The sequence below is a fragment of the Anabrus simplex genome, chromosome 1 (assembly GCF_040414725.1).
Source record: "Anabrus simplex isolate iqAnaSimp1 chromosome 1, ASM4041472v1, whole genome shotgun sequence".
Taxonomy (NCBI): Eukaryota; Metazoa; Arthropoda; class Insecta; order Orthoptera; family Tettigoniidae; genus Anabrus; species Anabrus simplex.
The window spans coordinates 1,613,041,153-1,613,064,074 of NC_090265.1; the positions used below are offsets into that span (position 1 = coordinate 1,613,041,153).

At 38.0% G+C, this 22,922-nt stretch overlaps 1 protein-coding gene across 5 annotated transcripts in view; it reads right to left on the reverse strand.

Annotated features, from left to right (window-relative positions):
* Positions 1–22,634, reverse strand: part of LOC136881181 (hemolymph lipopolysaccharide-binding protein) — a 60,877-nt gene extending 38,243 nt beyond the window's left edge. Inside the window, exons 1-3 of one of the 5 annotated variants that reach the window (XM_067153871.2) lie at positions 22,591–22,634; positions 11,350–11,475; positions 587–713 (exon numbers count right to left, since the gene is read on the reverse strand). In XM_067153871.2, coding sequence (XP_067009972.2) covers positions 587–713; positions 11,350–11,472 — 250 coding nt within the window. In that variant the 5' untranslated portion in view covers positions 11,473–11,475; positions 22,591–22,634. Of the gene's footprint in view, positions 1–586; positions 714–7,857; positions 7,985–11,349; positions 11,476–19,901; positions 20,004–22,590 lie in introns of those variants that run through there. The other 4 variants (XM_067153864.2, XM_067153881.2, XM_067153890.2 and 1 more) reach the window with 4 other exon arrangements.
* Positions 22,635–22,922: the final 288 nt, after the last annotated feature.

Genomic DNA, 22,922 nt, shown 5'->3' on the forward strand with positions numbered 1-22,922 from the left:
TGTTGTCTAACGTGGGGTGCCACAGCTGCTCGAATTTGCGCTGCTGTTGCATGGGGTTCCATCCGGGCCATCCGAATGATGCGGCGATCCTCTCTCACAGTTGTCTGTCGCGCTGGGCCTGTGCCAGGTCTACGAGTGTGGGTACCTTCATTTGACCACTGCTGCCATACACGTTGTACCGTAGATGCCTGTCGGCCAACACGTGCAGCGACAGAACTTAGCGATAATCCAGCCTCACACAGCCCAATTATCCGAGCACTCTCAAACGGCCACAGTTGTTGATAGCGTGCTCTTGTCTGTCGTCGAGGCATCTTTGACGGGGAACACTTCACTGCATAGACTGCAAGTCAACTACGCTACACCAGAGTCCGTATACTGGAGTTGATTCTTCCGCGACCAATCACGTGGGAAGACCTGTAGCAACAATCCAATGGCTCTGAAACTTTGATCGTTTACATACCTACATGGCATCGTTCCATATCTTGAACATCAACACAAACGACCAATGCCTTCATGGTGTTGCAATTTCCATTTTCTTTACTGTACATTTAAAATTATGTAAAATAAAAGTGATACTTAAATTTACCTAGTGGTGGCATTGATGATGTTTCGTTCCTATCTAGTGAAATATTCTGGTATCCGCAGAGGCTGACTTCCTGTTTTATAGACTGGCCCTTCCAGGTGTCAAGTGACGATACCTTCTCACTGTGGATCTGTGAAGGTAAATAATTATATGAGTTAATATTTGAGCTTTTTATTGGAAACCAACATAACACAGTGTCCAAGACAAGTCTGGGTTTGACAAAACTATAATGAGCTCATGAGACCTGCAAAGGAGGCATGTTGGAAATGTGTTTGAGTGAATACACAAAATTATATTGATAATAGAGCACTTGTTTATAATAGATAAAATCAATATTCTTCTTAATATATGCCTTCAAACCCTACATATCGTCGTGCCAAGGCCTAAGAGTATAAGTCGTGTTATATTGGGTCCTCACGATACAAGGCATTGATTTAACTTTCAACAGTTATCAGGAGAAAATTATAATTATGAAAATAAATCAGTGTTTTAAATATATTGTTTTATTCATTTCAAATCCTCTACAAATCCTCACTGTTTATAAAACTTCAAACTTCTGTTCTGAAATGTAGCTATTTTGACTCATACTTAGAAGCTTGATTGTTCCTCATTAACAATAAACGCGACGAAAAATATTTTAAAGCAATTTTGAAATATCTTAACGAGTCATATGATTCTGGTTAAGAAATTAGTGATTTTATTTTTGTGAATTACAGCGAATTAAAGCAACATTGTCAGTTTAAAGCAAAATTTACTTAAGTTATTTTGCGATAAGTGTGAAAATGCAGTGAAATTCATGGAAAATAACGATCTTGAAATTGTATTCCAATGTCACGTGTGAAGGTAAATAGAAGACAGAATAAAGATTTCTCATTTCGACAGAATTTATCTCTTCGTATTTATCTATATCTATATATAAAATAACATGTCCTGACTGACTCATCAACGCCGAGCGACAACTACTGGACGTAAAGAAATGAAATTTTGAGGATACATTTATATTACAATGTAAGTGCTCGCTAAGGGAGTATTTTTGGTTATTCCGTTGCTAAGGGGTGGAAAGGGGGTGAATCTTTAAAATGAGTGTATCTATATATCAGAAATTTAAAAAATTACAGATTTAAAATTGATATTTAGAATCTCCTTTAAAAATAAAAACCACGCAAATTTTTGTTTTCGGAAAATCCTACTAGGAGGAGTAAAAAAAGGGCGAAAAAGGGGTTGAATGCCTTTAATCAGTAAACTTATATCTCAAAAACTGAAGATAAGTCCTGAAAATTGGTATTTGGAATCTCCTTTAAAAACAAAGAAACACGCACTTAGGTGAGGTTGGTGGTGGGGAAAGGTCTGATAAAGGGGTTGAATTATTTTTATGGGGATACTTATATCTCAAAAACTGAAGATTTTACAGACATGGAAATAGGTATTCGGAATCTTCTTTAAAAATAAAGAAGCATGTTTGTTTTTTCCGAGTTTAGAGAAGACTTTTCTCACATGTACAGTTCTATGTCGCTTGCTCATCTTAGCCCCAAAAGACAGTATCTCAAATGTTGTTTACAAAGAGTTTTTGGGGTAAATAAAGCTCAATTTTGCGGTGAGTTTTTATACTTTAGGGATTTTTCAGATAATGTGTTAGTACAGTACTGAGGAACGATTACTTTTATCAAATTACGAAATCCACTGCCAGTGTTGTAAAAATCCCTTAATGCTATGGCCATATAAGGTGAAAGCTACGGCCTTGTAGGAAGAAACGGCAATTTGTTACGTAATCTTGATTAAGGCGATTAGGGCTATAGTATAGTTCTAACCAATGTTACATAAGGAATAATGGTTCTCAATATTGCTTCTCTTTATTATCCATCTTTCCCACAAATAATTCACAAATCTTACGAATTAAACTTTTTGTGAATAACTTTAGGAAAGGATTAAAGTGATGGGGTCAGTCCTACTTCACGAAATAACGCGAAGTTTCCTTTTCGCGAAATTGAACATAAATTAATGCGAAAAAAACATGCCTCTACTTAATTACAGATATAAATATTTGGCTAGTGAACATTGTGAACATTGCGATTCTTCAAAATGATGAAAACATGAGTTTTTGAAAATGAGCTTGAGGACTCAAGACGGGGCAAATGATCTGTTAGTAGAGTTTGGGATCGATCCGTGAAAGCCACATGATTATCCAAACTGTTCGGGAGACAAACAGGACGAAGAGGAGGAGGACAAGGAAGAAGAATAGGAAGTCACTACAACTTCATCATCACCATCACCATCATCAGTGTCGTTGGAGAACTAACAGGTACCGTTTTTACATTATTATTATTATTATTATTATTATTATTATTATTATTATTATTATTATTACCTCCATTGAGGGTGTGCCTGAAAAGAGCTTCACCACCTCGGTTCGAGGAAACGAGTTTGCATTTTTGCATTATTATTATTATTATTATTATTATTATTATTATTATTATTATTATTATTATTATTATTATTATTATTATTATTATTATTATTATTATTATTATTGTAAGCGCATGTAGGGAAGAACGTGAAGTGGCATGTATTTTCGTACCAATAATTTCTGTTCATTCAAAGTAATAGCCCTACTATAGGCCTCTAAATCTGATACGTTATCGGTGGAACACTGAAAAGCGTACTTTTCTCTCACATTCCACTTCTTCTTATGCCTTCAAATTTCAGTTCGAGTGACTGTACATTCGTTTATGATGAAGCGATTTAATACTTAAAAGCATTTTCTTAATTCGCATACCAAGCATTAGTAACATAGCGTCAAAAGAGCCTGTGTATATTACTTCCTGACGGGTGACACAATGCCTATGCCAAAAACCATGAGTCTGCCATTCAAATAACTGGCTGGAAGATTCTTAACACGCCGAACAGACTATAGATGTAAAAAAAAGACAAGGTTTTAAAACATTCCAGATCTACAGGGTTTGAATGAGTGTTGGAAATGGAAACAACATTACTCATTCTACCAAAACCGTGTGACGATGTAAGTTGAAATTGTACATGATAGTCGCTTCTGCGGTATGTCCTAGATGTTAAATAACAAATAATTTGAAAACATTCAAGTCTTACATTGTTTGAATGGTGTTAAGACACGAAAACCAAAATTCTATAATTATTTCTCGGACCGCTCGAAGTACGAAGATGACAGTTCACATGGTGATTGCTCATTTATGTCTAAGATATTAAATTGGAAATAGGTTTAAAACATTCCACCACTAAGGAGGTTAGATGGGTACTAAGAACTGAAAACAACAATATATTCATTTCTCTGAAACTGTTTTATGTACGAAGTTGAAAATTTCTGTGGTTGCTCTTCTTTTTGCGGGGAACAAAAATAAAGGATTTAGGTATTCAACTCTGTGATTCAAGGGGATTCACATGATATTACATCCTGAAAATCAAAATTGTTCACCCCTCTGCAACCATTTGGCACAATGAGTGGGCATTTAACATCATAGCTCTTCTTATTTCCAGAGAATAAGAAAACAAAAGGTCTTACAAATTCCAAACCCTAAGTGGAGTAGGGCAGGAAGTAGATATGAATTCCACAGCGAAAATCACTCGGTGTCCGTGCGTAACTTCGCGGAAAGAGGCATTTTACGAGTAAAATTACCTGTTCATTAAAAGCAAAGGAAACACAATTTCAGGGTTGAACAAAAGCGGTCCCAAGTAGGAGCATACGAAAGAAGAAATTATTATTATTATTATTATTATTATTATTATTATTATTATTATTATTATTATTATTATTATTATTATTATTATTAGTGCACCTAGTCGACTGACATTTCCCGTGGTGACTTTCTCTATTTGCCACACGCATGGGTGACAATTAATGCTCCTAACGGGGGTACATTATTCGTATCGTGCCTTTTTCCAATGCTTTATCATAAACTCCGGCCAACAATCCAATATCTAATGTTAGGCGGCCAAATAAATATAATGAATTCCCGCACAAATCAAGTTATCATGCGCATGGGAATGAGACATGAGTACATCATCCTAACTCTGTGACCTTATATGAATATAAGTATCCAGTCTTGTCCTAACATTTGAATATTTCATCCCGTCCGATATAAATACTCCTTCGCCTCCATCGATTTTTACTTATTCTGTGAAATATCACTTACTTTTCATGTTATGATATCAATTACATATATATTCGCTGCACGATACCTCTCAGGGATAAAAATAGTGATAAAAAATATATATATCCCTTTTTGTTACGTGGACTCAACTGAAGGTAATGCACAGCCTCATTTTCTCAAATGAATTAAATATCTTTCCTCAAGAGTTTCTGACATAGCGTAAGCAACATAAGCGAGTTCCAGAAATCATGGCTTAAAAATTGCCATTCATTATCATACTGTCGTAAATCACCTCAAAAATAAATATTACGTCTATTAAATAAACTTAAAAATCCATAATTTTTCTTGAAAAGTGTGTATGAGTAACCTAATACAACATTCATGTGTCAACAAGCAAGTTATTCAACTGATAGTGCCATACCATGATTCAAAAAACAATCATCTATCTGCGAATGATTTCGAATAAAATCGTAAATGAAGGTCATCTATTCACGGACGGTAGCTTTATAGATCATGAAAACATTTCCTAGTTCCAATCATGTCTTTGACAGGAAATCATCCTGAAGATAGCCTAGCACGTGAAATATTTCTAGAAAAATACTAAATTTCTCTCGTAAATACGTTATTTCTAGTATATACTCTCGATGATCGTACACCATAAACAGCCCGTAAGTTTAAAAACCTCATATGGTCGTATTGATATTCCATTTAACCCAACATGACATGCTACTGTATATATCACATGACAATAACAACAACATTAACCTAATATCGGCGTTACGCTGCATAAATATCACCAATTATTAATATATGCTCGTATTTTCGCCATGTACGCAGCTTACGTATCATAATTCCCCATAAATCATATATTCTACCATAAATCCAACCTATATTCTTGCGCACAATATCCTCATTTCCAAGGTACGTAGAATACAAGGTAGGGATCACGAGAGAGATGCGCAGTGGCAAAGCAGAGCTGTGACGTCACGCAGGACCCTCGCGTTGAATCTGCCTGAATGAGGTGGAGGTAGTTCGAATAAGAATCGCTGTGCACGCAGAAGCTAGGTGCTAATAATACACAATAGTAACATATCTGTGGTGTATAAGAAACCGTGTGTGTTTATTTTATGAGATAAAACGTAAAAAGCAGTAATAGTGTACACTTACTTTTCAGTATACTTTGTCATGCCATTGCAGGCTGCACAAATCATAGCAGGCACGCGAAGGAACGAAACATACACTTTCATGTATTTCCTAAAACCACTGACGTAAATAAATGGTGACAGAAGTAATCAAGACATTATCGAAAGCTATCTTTCTCAGCTTCGAGGGTTCGGAAGGCTTTATGACGATCCTCTTCCGACAGCTGTGACGCGAAAGGTGAAATCATTGCTTCTAGCCTCAATGCTTCCCAGGCGATAAGAAATTCCAGCTGTTCTCCGGAAGATTATGGAATATTACGCCCAAATATGTATTGATGAACTCGATCAAAACTCGGATATCGTGTGCCAGTTGAGCCCACAACATCCTATTTTTTATCAGAGGATAAGCAAGGGTTCGTTAAAGCCCTTGAAGATCTAGTAAAACAGTTCGAGGGCAGTCGTGAAACCAAGGAGCTGCTTGAAGACTTCACTGGCTATATAGCTTTTAGGATAAAGCAAAAGAACCTCGATATAGAAAGTAATTACGGAGAGAAAACAGGTCAAAATACAAGGGGTGGAAATCAAATTGCAAAAAGAGTCCCATTTTTTTTTCAAGTTGCTTTACGTCGCACCGACACAGATAGGTCTTACGGCGACGATGGGACAGGAAAGGGCTAGGAGTGGGAAGGAAGCGTCCGTGGCCTTAATTAAGGTACAGCCCATGCATTTGTGTGGTGTGAAAATGGGAAACCACGGAAAACCATCTTCAGGGCTGCCGACAGTGGGGTTCGAACCCAATCTCCCGAATACTGGATACTGGCCGCACTTAAGCGACTACAGCTATCGAGCTCGGTAGTTTCAATTTTACCACGGGAAAGAACTGAAAGAGGGTTCTAACATCATCACAAACCTTACGGATATCCTGAAAAAGAAATTCCCCGAAATTTATGAGCTTGCAAGTTGCTTCGTGAGAAGCCGTTCTTTTATTCGAATGGACGCTTTAAACAAAAGTAAGACATTGAAGAGACCGGGTTTCAGTTAATACAACACCGATAAAGAAAGAAGAAAAACAAAGAAATTCCACTGATGCTATGGATAAGTGTGTTTGATATTATTTTTTTAATATTAGCATTATTCTTTGTGTATAACATACCTGTTATTTTTTTATGAAAGGCAATTTATTACGTTGTATATGAAACCAGTGCTAAGAATGTTAATATACAGGCTCATTCATTTATATGGCCTATCTAATGTTAACGTGGAATTTGTCAGTTCCTGGCACTTGGAGGAGAACATTTACTGTACTGTTTGTTTTGTGGACAGTTTCTTAACATTTGCTGTTTGTGTTGTTGACAGTGTATGCAGTTTCCCAATATTGCTTGTAACAAGGGACATATTTCTTGCAGTCATCAAGCTTTAATGTTCGAGTCTGTAACAATAGAGCCCCTTGTTATTGTTATCATAGGTGTTGAGAACATGAACATATGGAATGGTCATTCCACTGCGATCACAGTCTTAGCATTGTTACAACCTTTTATACAGATCGAAATACTTCAGAAACGCTGCTAGATTCACACTGTATTTGATCTCCTATTATTACTCTACTGTAATAGTGAAGTGCAATGCATTTTCTTAGGTGATGTTAAAATATCAATGAAGTTCTTTTATCTCTATCTTGTGGCTAAAAACAGAACAGCTTACAGCTGTGTATTAGCCTACCTCATACAGAAAACAAGGCGCTGAGGGTTCACGTTGACGTCATCGACAGCCAAGCGTGGTGGGGAGACCTGCGCGTGATCCCTACCTCTTACTCTATCTACCTTGGTACATATCAACAATCTCATTCAATTACATCATTTGTTGCTCTACGAGTGTCACGATGTACGTACTATATATTCCACTAAATACAATATCATAACATGTCATAAGTTTACAACATTAAATAACACAAGTAACTACATTCCTCCTGCAATTAAAGGCATGTGTTAATAATTCAGGCTATGTTACTCACGTTTTTGTGACGATTAAACATTATGTCATTTCCTTCTGTCTTAGAGTACGATCTCATTTCGTTCAACATTGTATTAAGCTTGATTTGTATTATGAAAGACGTATAATCCTGTCACAACTTTGTAATACTGATTTTCAAGTAAACAAACATTCCTATACATGGAGTATAAATTTTTGGTTTGTCAAAGACTACCTAGATCCGAGTTCTCAAACGATTACATGGATTATTTTTCAAAGACACTATTCATGGAGTTTATATCTCGATGAACCAGATATTAACCTTGCTGTACAATTATTTCAACTTAACACACACTATTATTCACACAAGTCTAATAATTTAACTACATAAAATAACTACAAGGAACTCCACTTATCTTGTTTCCGCTATTCCGCTGGGCTGGATTTCATCCTGGGTCTTCTTTGGACAGCACCTCGCGTTCATGTGCTCGTCATTGCCGGTAACTGGACTCGGGCTTCGGACATGCAGAACGGTTGGCTAGAGTTCCCCCTGATTGTGACCCCATATCCTTGAATTACTCAGCCATGATATCTCCGTCGATTACATGCAATAAAAAAACATATTGAAGGTGTCATTGGATGCATATTTGAATTATGAACTGAACAATCCTGGGTATATTCTCTATCTTTTTAGCAAACAATTTTGAAGGTGTAATATTTTATATGGTAGTCAAAATGTTTTCTGCTTGTCGCTGACTTTAAAATGTAAACTGGCGACTTCTAACTTTTATATACGGTATATAAGGGCTTCCAATTATCTGCTTTGAGTTTAACTTGGCGACTTCTGCGAGATCAGATCTTCCTTCCTTACTCTTCTTCCGCGCCAGATATTACTAATTCGTATTTGAAATTTGGTGAAATATTCTTTACGTTTCGCATATGGTCGTAACTGTATTAATAACAATTCTCTTCTCCAGCTTCAATCCCTTCTCTTCTTGTATAGAATCTCGTTCGATACTTCGTTCCGAAATTGACTTCTTTAAGTTTCTTTTTTTTAGCTCGGGATAACAATACAATTTTTTTTTTACTCACGGCCTCATGGATTCGTTAGGTCTGTCCGTCTCAAGATTTATTCACAGCCTACTCGACTTGACATGTCTGCAGTTTTTCTCGACGTGTTCACGGCCGCATGGACTTCTCAAGTCCGATCGTCACAACTGTATTCCGCGGCTTATTTGATTCTTTATGTGGGTGTATTTTCCTAGTAATATATTATTTTATCATACAATTTTCATCATTCCATCGCGATGCATGGCGACTGTCAGCGATGTAACTGCCGTTCATGACGCAAACTGGGCAATGAAATGGTACATTAGCATGGGGTATTGGTAAGGTACCTTCAGATTGGACAAAAGCAGTAATCGCACATATCTATAAGCAAGGGAACAGGAAGGATTGTAACAACTATCGAGGTATCTCATTGATTAGACCAGGCAAAGTGTTCTCTGGCATTTTGGAAGGGAGGGTGCGATCAGTGGCTGTCAGGATTAGATTATCAGTATGCGCCAGGTAACTGAAAAATGCTACGAGAGAATTAGACAGTTGTGTTTATGTTTCGTAGATCTAGAGAAAGCATATGACAGGGTACCGAGCGGAAAGATGTTCACCATACTGGGGGACTATGGGATCAAGGGTAGATTATTAAAATCAATCAAAGGCATTTATGTTGACAGTTGGGCTGCAGTGAGAATTGATGGTAGAATGAGTTCTTGGTTCAGAGTACTTACAGGGGTTAGACAAGGCTGTAATCTTTCACCTTTGTTGTTCGTAGTTTACATGGATCATCTGCTGAAAGGTATAGGCAGGGAGGGATTCAGTTAGGTGAAAATGTAGTAAGCAGTCTGACCTATGCTGACAACATGGTCTTAATGGCAGATTGTGCCGAAAAAATATCTTAGAACTAAAAAATAGATGCAATGAGTATGGTATGAAAATGAGCCTTTCGAAGACTAAAGTGATGTCAGTAGGTAAGAAATTCAACAGAATTGAATGTCAGATTGGTGATACAAAGCTAGAACAGGCAGATAATTTCAAGTATTTAGGATATTATGTGTTCTCCCATGGTGGTAATGTAGTAAGTGAAATTGAATGAAGGTGCAGTCAAGCTAATGCAGTGAGCTCGCAGTTGAGATCAACAGTGTTCTGTAAGAAGGAAGTCAGCTCCCAGACGAAACTATCTTTATATCGGTCTGTTTTCAGACCAACTTTGCTTTACGGGAGCGAAAGCTGGGTGGACTCAGGATATCTTATTCATAAGCTAGAAGTAACAGACATGGAAGTGGCGAGAATTATTGCTGGTACAAATAGGTGGGAACAATGGCAGGAGGGTACTCGGAATGAGGAGATAAAGGCTAAGTTAGGAATGAACTCGATGGATGAAGCTGTCCGCATAAACCGGCTTCGGTGGTGGGGTCATGTGAGGCGAATGAAGGAGGATAGGTTACCCAGGAGAATAATGGACTCTGTTACGGAGGATAAGAGAAGTAGAGGGGGACCAAGACGACGATGGTTAGACTCAGTTTCTAACGATTTAAAGGTAAGAGGTATAGATCTAAATGAGGCCACAGCACTAGTTGCAAATAGCGGATTGTGGCGGCGAGTAGTAAATTCACAGAGCGGCTCGCAAACTGAACGCTGAAAGGCATAACAGTCTATAATGATGTATGTATGTATGTATGTAAGTATATTATTATTATTATTATTATTATTATTATTATTATTATTATTATTATTATTATTATTATTATTATTATTATTCGCAAATGACCCATTAGGCATTGTAATTGATTTATCACTAAGCTAGCTGTAATTTGTAACCCGACCAATACAAACTCTGCCCGTGCGTAACTTCTCTGTAAGAGACATTTTACGAGTACAATTACTGCTAACCTTTTGAGACCCACCATGCACAGATACAGTATGTACATTGACTTTGAAGCTTGTATTTGGCTGCAGAAATCACTTAGATACCTCAAGACGTGTTGATCACAATTCTGCAAATCAAGCCATCGCTCAGCTCGTCGAAGCAAGGATGCAAATTTTGTTTATTTTTTTAACATAGAAATTCGTGTGGTTTGAAGTTATTACTGCTGACAGAACAGTAAAACTTAGTGGTATCTGCTGTGCAAAATTGAAAACTCAAATTTTACTATATTCTAAAACTGAGCTCATTAAAATGATAATTATGCTCTCGAAGTTTTGGATTTTCCACCTCACTTTTTCAGAAAGCAATCATTGTTTAGCTTTCTGGAACACAATATGGTAATAAAACTGTATTGAAATTACTTTTGTACAGCACACCAAAAATTGGAGTTTTAAGGGGTTAAATTAAAAGTCACGGTCCTGTGGTTCACATTAAACGTAAAATTGTAGGTCTCCTGGTTGATATAAAAATCAGAAAAAACTAAAATCTTGCTTACTTTTCTTAATTCACTGAATTATTAACTTGCATGTTATTTATCTCTGCATTGCTTACCATAAATGTCCAGTTCCCCGAAAGGATGCTCCTACTAGGAAAAATAAGACTAGAGGCTGAATCCTGTGAGTAGAATTCAGAGGAATCTCCGTCCGCCATACACACTCCAATCAATTCGCACATCACCTACAACAAAACATCAACATCACAACGGAAGTAAGTACTGACATTGCACAGTTTTCGATAAATACTCTAAATAGTATTTTCCTCCCGTTTTTCTCGACCATTTGCTAATTATTATTATTTTTATTATTATTATTTCTTCGATTTTGGCCTACTTTGGACCACAGTAAACAATTGACTTGCTGGTTAGTCCTTTTTTTCTTCTCCCAGAACTTCTTCATTTCGCTGTGGTTTCTCTTCCTCTCCTCTGACCGCATGTTCTTGGACTTTTCATTTTTCTTTTCCTGGAACCCCTTGAATTAATCAGTTTTAGCTCGAAACCTATCTCTATTAACTATTTCTTTTGGATTGATGCCAGCTTCCTCCATGTCTTTTCTGTTTCTTCTTCCCATTTAGTATGAAAGTGAAAATGAAAATCCACAGCCTGTTTCCAGTCATTCGACCGGGTCAGGAATGGGATAAATGAAGCCGCCTGTCGCACTCCTCTGGAGCAATGATTAATGAGTGACAGATGAAATGAAATGGTATTGGAGAGTGTTGCTGGAATTAAATATGACAGGGAAAACCTATCTCCCCTCCGCTTTGTCCAGCACAAATCTCTCATGGAGTAACCGGGATTTGAACCACGGAACTCAGCGGAGGGAGGCCGGCGCGCTTCCGCCTGACCCACAGAGGCTTTACTCATTTATTAATTGATTTTAATTTTATGATGTGTACAATATTCGAATTGTCGAAATAAAGTCCTACACTATTTTCCTAAGACTTCAATTACGTCACCTTTTACTCTTCGGTCGGAGAAACAAATGCCTACAAGACTTGCCTAGCAACAAATATACACAACTGCATATCACAAGTTCAATTTCATAACGAGTTATCCTTCAAGTTTTCATATTAGAACAAGTCCTTTAACTCGTTATCGATCTCAAATACATCATCTCCATACGTCTTCATTTGTGAATGCGGCATAACAGGATTGTACTAGAGCTGCTTATGAACTTCAACTGGATTTGTTTCGGCACGAAATAGTGTTAATTTTTTGTCTGTGATCATTGTGTTAGTTGTTTCTAGATCTTTATGACTTCATTTTTGCACTTCTTTGTTAATTGGCTAATGATGACACTTCAAATATGTTGAAACGGGTCCCAAATGAACAGGTTGTAACTTCTATTTGGTTCAACTTAACAACAGAGTACTGAAAGGTGGATTCTTCCTTCTATTTAATATTGTATATTTCTCTATTCAATACGGAACAATCATGAAGTTTTTGACTTTAAATTATTTAATGATGTAATTAAAGATTTTCTTTGTTAATCGACTCTCGTTCATTCTTGTGAGGTGCCCATAAAACTTCAGTTTTCTCTTACGTATGGTTTTGTGATCTTCTGTGTCTGTCTGTATAGATCTTCATTTCTCCTCTTCCTCCATGCACCATCCTTTCATTTTTAGGCTCCTAAGGTCTTTCTCGAGATTTTTCTTTCTTCTGTAGCTTATTATTATTATTATTATTATTATTATTATTATTATTATTATTATTATTATTATTATTATTATTATTATTATTAGTATTATTATTATTTGTTTTATGTCCAACTAACTACTTTTCCCTTTCCGAAGATGCCAAAATGCCGAAATTTATCCCCTAGGACAATGACCGTAAATCTACCAACACGAGGCTTGACGCATAAGGGACAGTCAAATGAAAACCGAATACCCGCAATAACACACATTCCGCGCGAAAGGGGGCATCATTGCTGGTACGTATCGATACAACTTAAGGCGCTATAAGATGGGTATGCTTAGCCGCCATTTTGGTTCATACATGCTCAATGGGCCACGTGATCAAACTCTAGTTTTTCCTACGAGCGCTCGCTTCGTCACATTGAACGCATTGCTTTAATCAGCACGTGCAGAGACAGAATAGTGCTATATTTGTGTGGATATATATTTACATAATGGTCGATTATTCTGCACCTAAGTGTAGTAACGTTTCTACTGCGGGATACAGGTTGTTTAGATTCCCTTCTGGTCTGCATTATGCCTCCACTGAATCTGCTACAGCTTCTACTTCAACTGCTGTCTTAAACCTGCATCCAGCTCCCACTGACATTACTACACCCCTTAATTCAGTGACATTGATCATTCAATATTCAGTTCTGTCCCCAAAGTGCGGCAACAGGAGTTCAACATCCAAACACCACAGTTACAATATTTGTCAAAACTAACTTCATATGACAGAAATAATGTGTTTAATGTTGGTAGTAGTACAACAAATGCATTACTGAAAACCAAGATCTGTGGTAGGCCTATATGCAGACAGGTTGTAAACGATCAGCTTTCTGACTCAAGCTCTGAAACACCCGTACATTTTTTTTTTGATTTGGGTGGTCTAAAGAAACCAAATTGTGAAGTTATGAAATTAATTTGTAATTGTAAGGTCTTCTATAGGAACTATAAGCATTATTTAATGCAAAATGGTGCAAATCTTGTAACGGAGAAAATTTTGAGTGATAAATTGTACCAGTACATGTTCTCCAACGTGCTGTAATTTAAAAGAAAAAATATTAGACACTTCTTCAAAATTCGACCCCCTGTTGTGAAATTTAACAAGAATGTACGGAAACAAGGTAAAATATAAATATATGGGGCTGCTTCGGAAAAGAAGAGAGAAATGTAAACAACGACTGGAATGTTATTGTTTTGTAAATACTGTAATAAAAGGAGACAGTAAATTTGTAAAATATGACTTAAATATATATGTGTGCTGCCTGAGCAAGTTAACCAATGTTGCAACCCTTCGAAGTTTAATAAGGTGAATCGTGTTGAGAAATAATACTGCTTCTCCTCAGACCACATGAATCTCTGTAAAAAAAATTTTAACTTTGCCAAAATCAAGAATTTTCAATATTCTCCACAGCTCGTGGGTCACTCTCCTTACAAGTCACTGGTAACTGATTATCATACTTTCTTCCCGAATGTAATTTATAATAACACTTGTTTCATGAATATTAGGTTGAATAAACTAAAATCATACAACTGCGTAAGCAGATAAGATTCATAACACTCACCAAAAATTAAGTTTATTTTGCACATAGAATGTATTTTTTTAAATACTGGTAAATAAGAAAAGAGACTAAATTTTAGAAAAAAGAAAGAAACTTAAAGAATACCGGTACCAGTTACGTGGGTGTGTTCGTCTTCGTACATCATATGTCAGCGTTATTTGTGTTCGAAGAGTATTTTTCTTATTATTTTGACAAGACTGAAAATAGCACTGAATCAATTTCACGCAAGTATGAAATACCGACTGAGATCATATGGTATCGAAATCTTCTATCACAATTTATATATCTTCGACACTGACCGATTGCCAAGTAAAATTCCAAGATTAAAGAATGACAGTAGCCTATAGTATATCAATACCACGGCGTCCCTCATTTCATTTGACGGTACCGCGGCGCATAGCTTACGAACAACCTGTTCTGCTTATCAATAATAATAAACCGGTTTATTAGTAAGCTAGAGCTTCCGTGGCTCAAACAGCAGCGCGTCGGCCTCTCACTGCTGGATACCGTGGTTCAAATCCCGGTCACTCCATGTGAGATTTGTGCTGGACAAAGCGGAGTTGGGACAGGTTTTTCTCCGGATACTCCGGATTTCCCTGTCATCTTTCATTCCAGCAACACTCTCCATTCTCATCTCATAGCATCTATCAGTCATTAATAAATCACTATGGGAGTGGCGACCACATCGTACTAATAGCCTATAAATATGCTTCATTCATTCCATCCCTGACCCGGTCAATGACTGGAAAACAGGTTGTAGGTTTTCATGTTTCATTAGTAAGCTATGTTTTCTAATATTTCTCCAGTGAGAGTACATGCCTAGTTTCTTTGTTTATTATTAAAAGGCAAATTATCAACGACCTTGCTTTTACAATCACCGTCTCGAGTAAAAATTACACAATAATGTACGAAATATACTAATATTTATGTTGAGTAACCGTTTGAGTAATACTGAGAATGAGAATTTTTACAGTATGTTAGTTTAGCATTATTTTCTAGCGTAGAGAGCAGTGAAAAAGTGGGATATACAAGGTTGGGGTGGTCAACTGCCTTACCAACGTAGTGTAGGAATGAACCATAATAGCGGGCGAGCATACCTAGTCTTTAGAGAGCCCTAATACAACACACAGGTGCACGCAGTGTTGTTGGGTTATGTCTTTGTTGGTGCGCGGACTGGTCTAGTGTGTTCGTCCAGCTGTAGAAATAGAGGCAAGCAAAGAAGTGTGCTCCGTTTTCTGGTGACTGATGGTGCTGGAGTACGCGAAACTCGTCCTCCCATGTCTGCTGTGTATGGCGAACACTGCATGTCCATGTCGAGTGTGCACGAGTGGCATACGAGATTCCGACAAGGGCGCACATCACTGCAAGACGATGCGCGTCCAGAACAGGCCCATCGATCCATTACTCCCCATGTGATGGGGCGGATTCATGACCTTATCCGGGAAAACCGACGAATCACAGAGGAAGAAATTCGTTTTCAGGTCGGCATTAGCGCAGTGGGTTCCGCATCAACTGACGGAGGGAAAAAAGATTGACAGAATGGCGTTATGTCTGAGTCCTCTGCATCGGTACCACGAGAATGAGTATGCGTTTTTGTCCGGTATCATTACAGGGGACGAAACATAGTGCCTCCATTTCGAGCCCGAGAGCAAATGGCAAAGCCAACAATGAAAAAATCGCAATTCTCCTCCGCCAAAGAAATCCAAAGCTATTCACACAAGTTCCGATAAAGTCATGATGACCTTTATTCTTTTGACTGTAGAGGCCCTCTGCTTGTCGACTTCCTCGAACGTGGAACCACACTCAATGCGCAGCGCTATGAAGACACTTTGCAGAAACTGCGACGCGCCATAAAGTCAAAACACGCTGGAATGCCGATGGACGGAGTCACCCTGTTGCATAATAAAGCTCACCCCCGTACTTCCAATCTGGCGAAGGCTACGATTCAGCGATTTGGTTGGGAAACACTTCAACGGAGGATCCGCACAGGCCGGATCTTTAACCTTGTGATTTTCACATTTTTGGCGACCTCAAGAAAGACATTCGTGGACGTCGGTTTCATTCGTACGAGGAAGTGCAAGAGTGGGTGCTGTTGTGGATCCGTCAGCAACCTACCGCCTTCTACAAGACTGGAATTGATCGTCTCGTCTCCCAGTTGGATAAATGTTATTAACGCATTTGGTAATTACTTTTCAATAATACCATTCCATGGTCAATCTGTAGCGGGTGTTCGGTTTTCATTTGACTGTCCGTTATACTTGAACACCTTCAAATGTCACCAGGCTGACCTGGGATCGAGCGTGGTGGTTCCAACTCAGAGAGTCGGCACTCTGCCGTCTGAACCACTCTGTCCGGAACTAACACTTTCTTTAGAAGTTTCTGAAAAAATAGTAATTATGGACTTGCACCATAATGGGATCAGGAAGTCAAAGTGAGTTATTATGGCTTTCGATAGATATTCTATACAGCTGCAACAAACAAAGGAACCGTCGTCTAGTTCGGTTCGCTCAGCTTACTTCGGCCCTCCCCGATCTTCACCGACAATACAGGATCAAGGATAAGCGTGCGCACGGCTGCCTGGCTGGCTGTCAAGCTGCCGTAAATACTGTGAGTAGCTGCTTTTAGGCTCGTCGATTGAAGTTCATCTCTCATTAATGCTGGATACGCAATGCAATTAAACGAACGGAAGTAAATGTGTAGTGACCAAAAGTATAAAGCGTGAAGATGAATTGGCCTTTGGCCGAAAATGTCTTCTCTTCTGCTATTATACGCTTCAACAGTGACTATGAAACCCTCGTTCCTTCACTTGTTGAAGCCACAACATTATCATTCAGTTTGTGAAAGGTTTTCTGTTCTCACGGGTGAGCAGATACGTTGTTCTGGCGTGTACCCTTAAGAGCCATCCAAATTTGATATCAGACTTCGAAGTAGCAGCTCAAATGACACTACCGTATCACTAGAACAATAAGTTTCACAAAACTATATAAATAAAAACATTAGGAGAGAATGCGCGAGGAAGTGGCTTTGTGCAGGTTTATCATTGCGATTCCTTGATTTCAAAATAAGTACGGATACGACCTCCAAAACATTAACACAAGCTTTATCAGTCACGCATAATATATTACGACCACAAATACAATAAATATTAAGCTACTGCAACAGTAAAAGCAAATGATCAAGTACGGTTTATTTTTTCACGTATTTATTTACGCTCATTATATATATATCTTCTATATAAATAAAATCGTAACGACCGTGAGTCTGTACATTGACTATTTTGGCGAAACTTCCGTACAGTTATCCGTTTCAAGTGTAATAATGACCATCTACATATTTTTTTAGCTTGGTGTCTGTTTGTCCGTTTGGCTAGAACTTGAAAACTACTGGATATATTTCCATCAAACTTCATATTTAGAATTCAACTGGCCTTGGGTAGGTTTTAGGGTCAATATTTCTAAACCCCTGAACTGACTGGGGGTTTATACGAAACCGAAACCGTGATTTTGCACTCCCACAAAATATACAGAACCAAACTCAATGGAAATCTACCTGCCTTAATGGAAATCAATTTCTAAACCTTTTTTCTCATGTGCATCATTTCGATACGAGGATTAATAAGGAAGATATCATTAATGGACCGTTTTTCGGTACAAGTCCCACCGGACTTTACTCAAGAGCAGGTGCATGTAAAGCATATTTCGTATAACTTGAAAACTACTGGAGATGTTTCAACCAAACTTTATATTTAGCAAGGTAGGTTTTAAAGTTATTTCAAATTCCCGGAATGGGCTGGGGGTTTATAGGGAACCGGAACAGTGATTTTACTCTCCCACAATATATACGAGACCAACCTGACTGGAAATAGACCAAACCCGATGGAAATTCACTTGTAAAAATTTTTTCTCATGTGCTCATGGGAGATATAATTAACGGACGTTTTTTCAGTACAAGTCACACCGGCCTTAACTCAAAAGCGGGTGAATGTAAAGCGTATTTCTTATAACTTGAAAACTACAGGAGACATGTCAACTAAACTTCATATTTAGCATCCACCTCTCCTAAGGTAAGTTTTAGGACCATACCATTTCATTTTCCTGGAATGGACTGGGGGTTTACAGAGAACCGAAATAGTGGTTTTACTCTCCCACAATATATACAAGACCAACCTGACTGGAAATCGACCAGCCTTGATGGAAATCCATTTCTAAAACTTTTTTCTCATGTGCATTTTTTCGATAGGAGGATTAATAAGGAAGATATCATGAACGATCTGTTTTGCAGGCTAAGTCCAGCGGACATAGCCCGCAAGGTGGTGTGCATAGAGTAGATTCCTTAACGACCGTTTGTCTGTACATTGACTATTCTGGCGAAATTTTCGTACAGTTATCCGTTTTAGGTGTAATAATGACCATCTGCATATTTGTTAGCTTTAGTTTCCTGGAAGTCCTCACTTTTAAGCCTCCTCCAAAGCAAGATTGAGGTACAATCTGCTAGGCGAGCTAGAAAACTGAAATTTTGCAAAATTATATATCTTAGCCCGTAATCGACGGAAAGCTTCCGAGATACTGAAATATTTCATTTTTTAGCCCCGAAAAATATCGGAATATTGAGGCAATTTTAATGTCGGTGCAGACCTTCGTTTCGAGGTATTTCGCGCCTAAACGGTAAATCGTATCACAGAACGGATGGCACAGTCTCAGTTCAATTTGGAGGCTAGTTTTAAATATATCCCAGTTTTTGTGAAGTTGTAACAGAAAAGAGTCCGTTTTGTTTGATATATTATGTCGGATATATGAACATTCTTCCTTCTTCTATTCAAAATTGTGTCGAGAGATTGCAACAACTTCATTTCAAAGACTTTAACTTAAATTATGGGCGTCCAGAACTGTGTATTTGATACTGCAGTCTATAGCAGTCTCTCTGTGATGACGTCACGCGCGCGAGCTGTTGTCTACCGCTAGCGAGTGGCACTACCTTATTACTCTTCTTCTCCTGTATACCCTTGCTAAAAGCTGGGACTGTACCTGTACGGCCGCTACGTTCTCAATCCTAGCTCTTTCCCACCCCTTCTTCGCTGAAAACCTTCGATGTGTTAGTGCGACGTTAAACCACCAACAAAACATTAGGCAGAGAATCGACAACGCTGGATCTTTACTTGGAGAAGACCTGCCCAGTGCCCGCCCGCAGGCCAGTCATACTTCAAACTCGTTGATTGTCAATTAGAGAAACGCAAGAAATATTCTTACAGTAGATCGTGGAGTTAGCGCGCTGGACTACACCAACTTAACAATGAGAAACTTTCGTTTCAAGACCAGGACAGGAGTTACAGATCAAATTCCATGAATATGACATGTCTAATGCACATACCTACCCAATAAAAATCCATAACCAGGTTTTGAGAATTGCCTTTATGTGGACTTCTTGCTCGAGAACTCGAGAACATACCAAATAAAACTGACTGAAACTCAGCTAATGACACACACACACACACACACACACACACAGAGAGAGAGAGAGAGAGACAGACAGACAGACAGACAGACAGACAGACAGACAGAGTTCAAAGGGAAACGATAATTATGATAAGACTTCCACTGTTTTTGTACGAAATCTTACATTGAATGTTTTTATTAACTAAGATAAAATTTATCACTTTGATGATGACATGTATAGTTTTTTCCTCATTAACTGAGTCCATATCCACTCATCAGTTAACTTCGTTTAGAGTGTATTTCATTTTGATTCACATGGGTATTTTTTATGCATATATGCTATAACAAAGCAAAATCAATTCAACCCCTTGACGACTTTTTGAAATTCAAAATTAATTCGTAAGTTGGATTAGCCACCTATAGGCGTCTGACTATTTTAAGCGCTTCTGTCATCCATTGGTGTGTTTTTGAAACTCTTTCCTGTTTATTAGGCTTCAGTATTGCTCGTCTTTTCGTAGATTCTCTGATTCGCATTAGGTAAACAGCGCGAATTAAGGCTGCCAACTTTTTCATGTCTAAATAAGGGAGATTTTGATGCTTGTAACGATTACTTTTTAGAATTTGTTTACTCGTAATGGTTACTTTTTACAAAATGTAATTTTTACTCGTAATTTACTTTCGTTAAAATCTAATTGCAACCGTTTCATTTCAGTAGGCCTAACCGTTACATTCTAGAAATCGATTCACATCGCATCGAGAGCTTGGCAATTTCGGAGCCCCAGCACTAGTTCATTTACTCGCAGGTTATTACTGGTTGAGATTTAGATAATCGTGTACTACGTGGCCGAGATGCTGGTGGTGATTACTGTTTTAGATAATGTACAACCGGACAACCATCCTCTGTTACCACTAATCAGAAGGAAAATAGAAGAGGGCCGATACTTCGAAAAATGAAGGTATCGGGAAAAGAAAGGTAAGGGCCACATAGGGAGTGAAAATAAAAGACTCTCTAGGCCTTGAAAAAATGATCACCACCTTAGTCAATATTCAATTCAAACAATAACCTATATAAAGGTCGCATACTACTTGATCAGTAGACTGGATCTGTATAATAACTGGATAGCTCATGGAACTACAGAGAAGAACGCTTGAAGGCAGTAGACGCCCCTGCTTTCTGTTCGCCGAGAACAGTTGACATCACTCGCACACTAAGTTATAATTCGATTCCTGAGATGCTGTAATATCTTCAAAACCTAGGGTATTAAAGATTATAAAAAAATATTAATCCGCTCTGAGTTTGAACCCACCGATTGAAATAACTGCTTAACGTACATGAAAGAACATTATTGATACTGAGCGTAACTTGAAACTGTGACAGGGAAATTTTAGTATAAAAGAAAACTGGAAATATGATTTATTATCCTAGCCTCTTAGTACATAAGTTTGGAGCTACAGGTTCTTGAAAAAACGAGACGATTACATTGCCTTCTGACGTCTCTTTTGACTATCTCAGTCCTCTTCTTACGTTGTAGTTTAGGGGTTGTAGTAAGGATGTAAAGGAGAGGGCATATAAGTCTCTGTTAAGACCCCAACTAGAGTATTGTTCCAGTGTATGGGACCCTCAACAGGATTACCTGATTCAAGAACTGAAAAAATCCAAAGAAAAGCAACTCGATTTGTTCTGGGTGATTTCCGACAAAAGAGTAGCGTTACAAAAATGTTGCAAAGTTTGGGCTGGGAAGATTTGGGAGAAAGGAGACGAGCTGCTCGATTAAATGGTATGTTCCGAGCTATCAGAGGAGAGATGGCGTGGGAGGACATCAGTAGACGAATAAGTTTGAGTGGTGTCTTTAAAAGTAGGAAAGATCACAATATGACGATAAAGTTGGAATTCAAGAGGACAAATTGGGGCAAATATTCGTTTATAGGAAGGGGAGTTATGGATTGGAATAACTTACCAAGGGAAATGTTCAATAATTTTCCAATTTCTTTGCGATCGTTTAAGAAAAGGCTAGCGAAACAACAGATAGGGAGTCTGCCACCTGGGCGACTGCCCTAAATGCAGATCAGGATTGATTGATTGATTGATTGATTGATTGATTGATTGATTGATTGATTGATTGATTGATTGATTGATTGATTGATTGATTGATTGATTGATTGATTGATTGATTGATTGATTGATTGATTGATTGATTGATTGATTGATTGATTGATTGATTGATTGATTGATTGATTGATTGATTGATTGATTGATTGATTGATTGAATAAATGGTACATAGTTTTGATGTACCACACTGATATTGTGTTAATTAAACTGAGCGCAAGATTTTCTACTTCAGGATGTGAACAAAGAAGTCCAAATATATCTTTACTTGCATAGTTTTCGCGTTTCTGTGGTGGTTGGCATTGTGGATGTGTGGGGAATATTAACTAGTAAGACGTAAACTAATGAATGGAAGCCGAACTCCGTACCTGAGAATCTGAAACTTCCAAGATTAAAAGAAATAACGAAAATTCCCAATTATCCCGAAGAGTAGTCTATATGCAGTACAATGGAATGCCGGTATTTTCAGTCAGTCTAGAAACTTAAAGTATGGTACTAAGGAACTTTATAACTTACTCATGAGCAACCATCCTTTCTTAACACTAAACAGAAGGAAAATGGAAGAGATCCAACACTTCGAAGAATAGTTATCGGCAAAAGAAAGAGGAGTAAGTGAAAATGAAAAACAAGACTTGAACCAGTAAGGTCGCAGGGGAAAGATAAAAGTGATAATCCTGGCATAAGTGGAAGCAGTACCACACTCAGTTAGGAGGACCATGATTGTCAACCCATACTCCCAAGCTGAGAGCCTTTGTCCCCCACCCCCCTTTTAGTCGATTCTTATGACAGACAAAGGATACCGTCGATGTATTCTAACGCCCCCACCTAACAAGATTTTTTCACCTGAT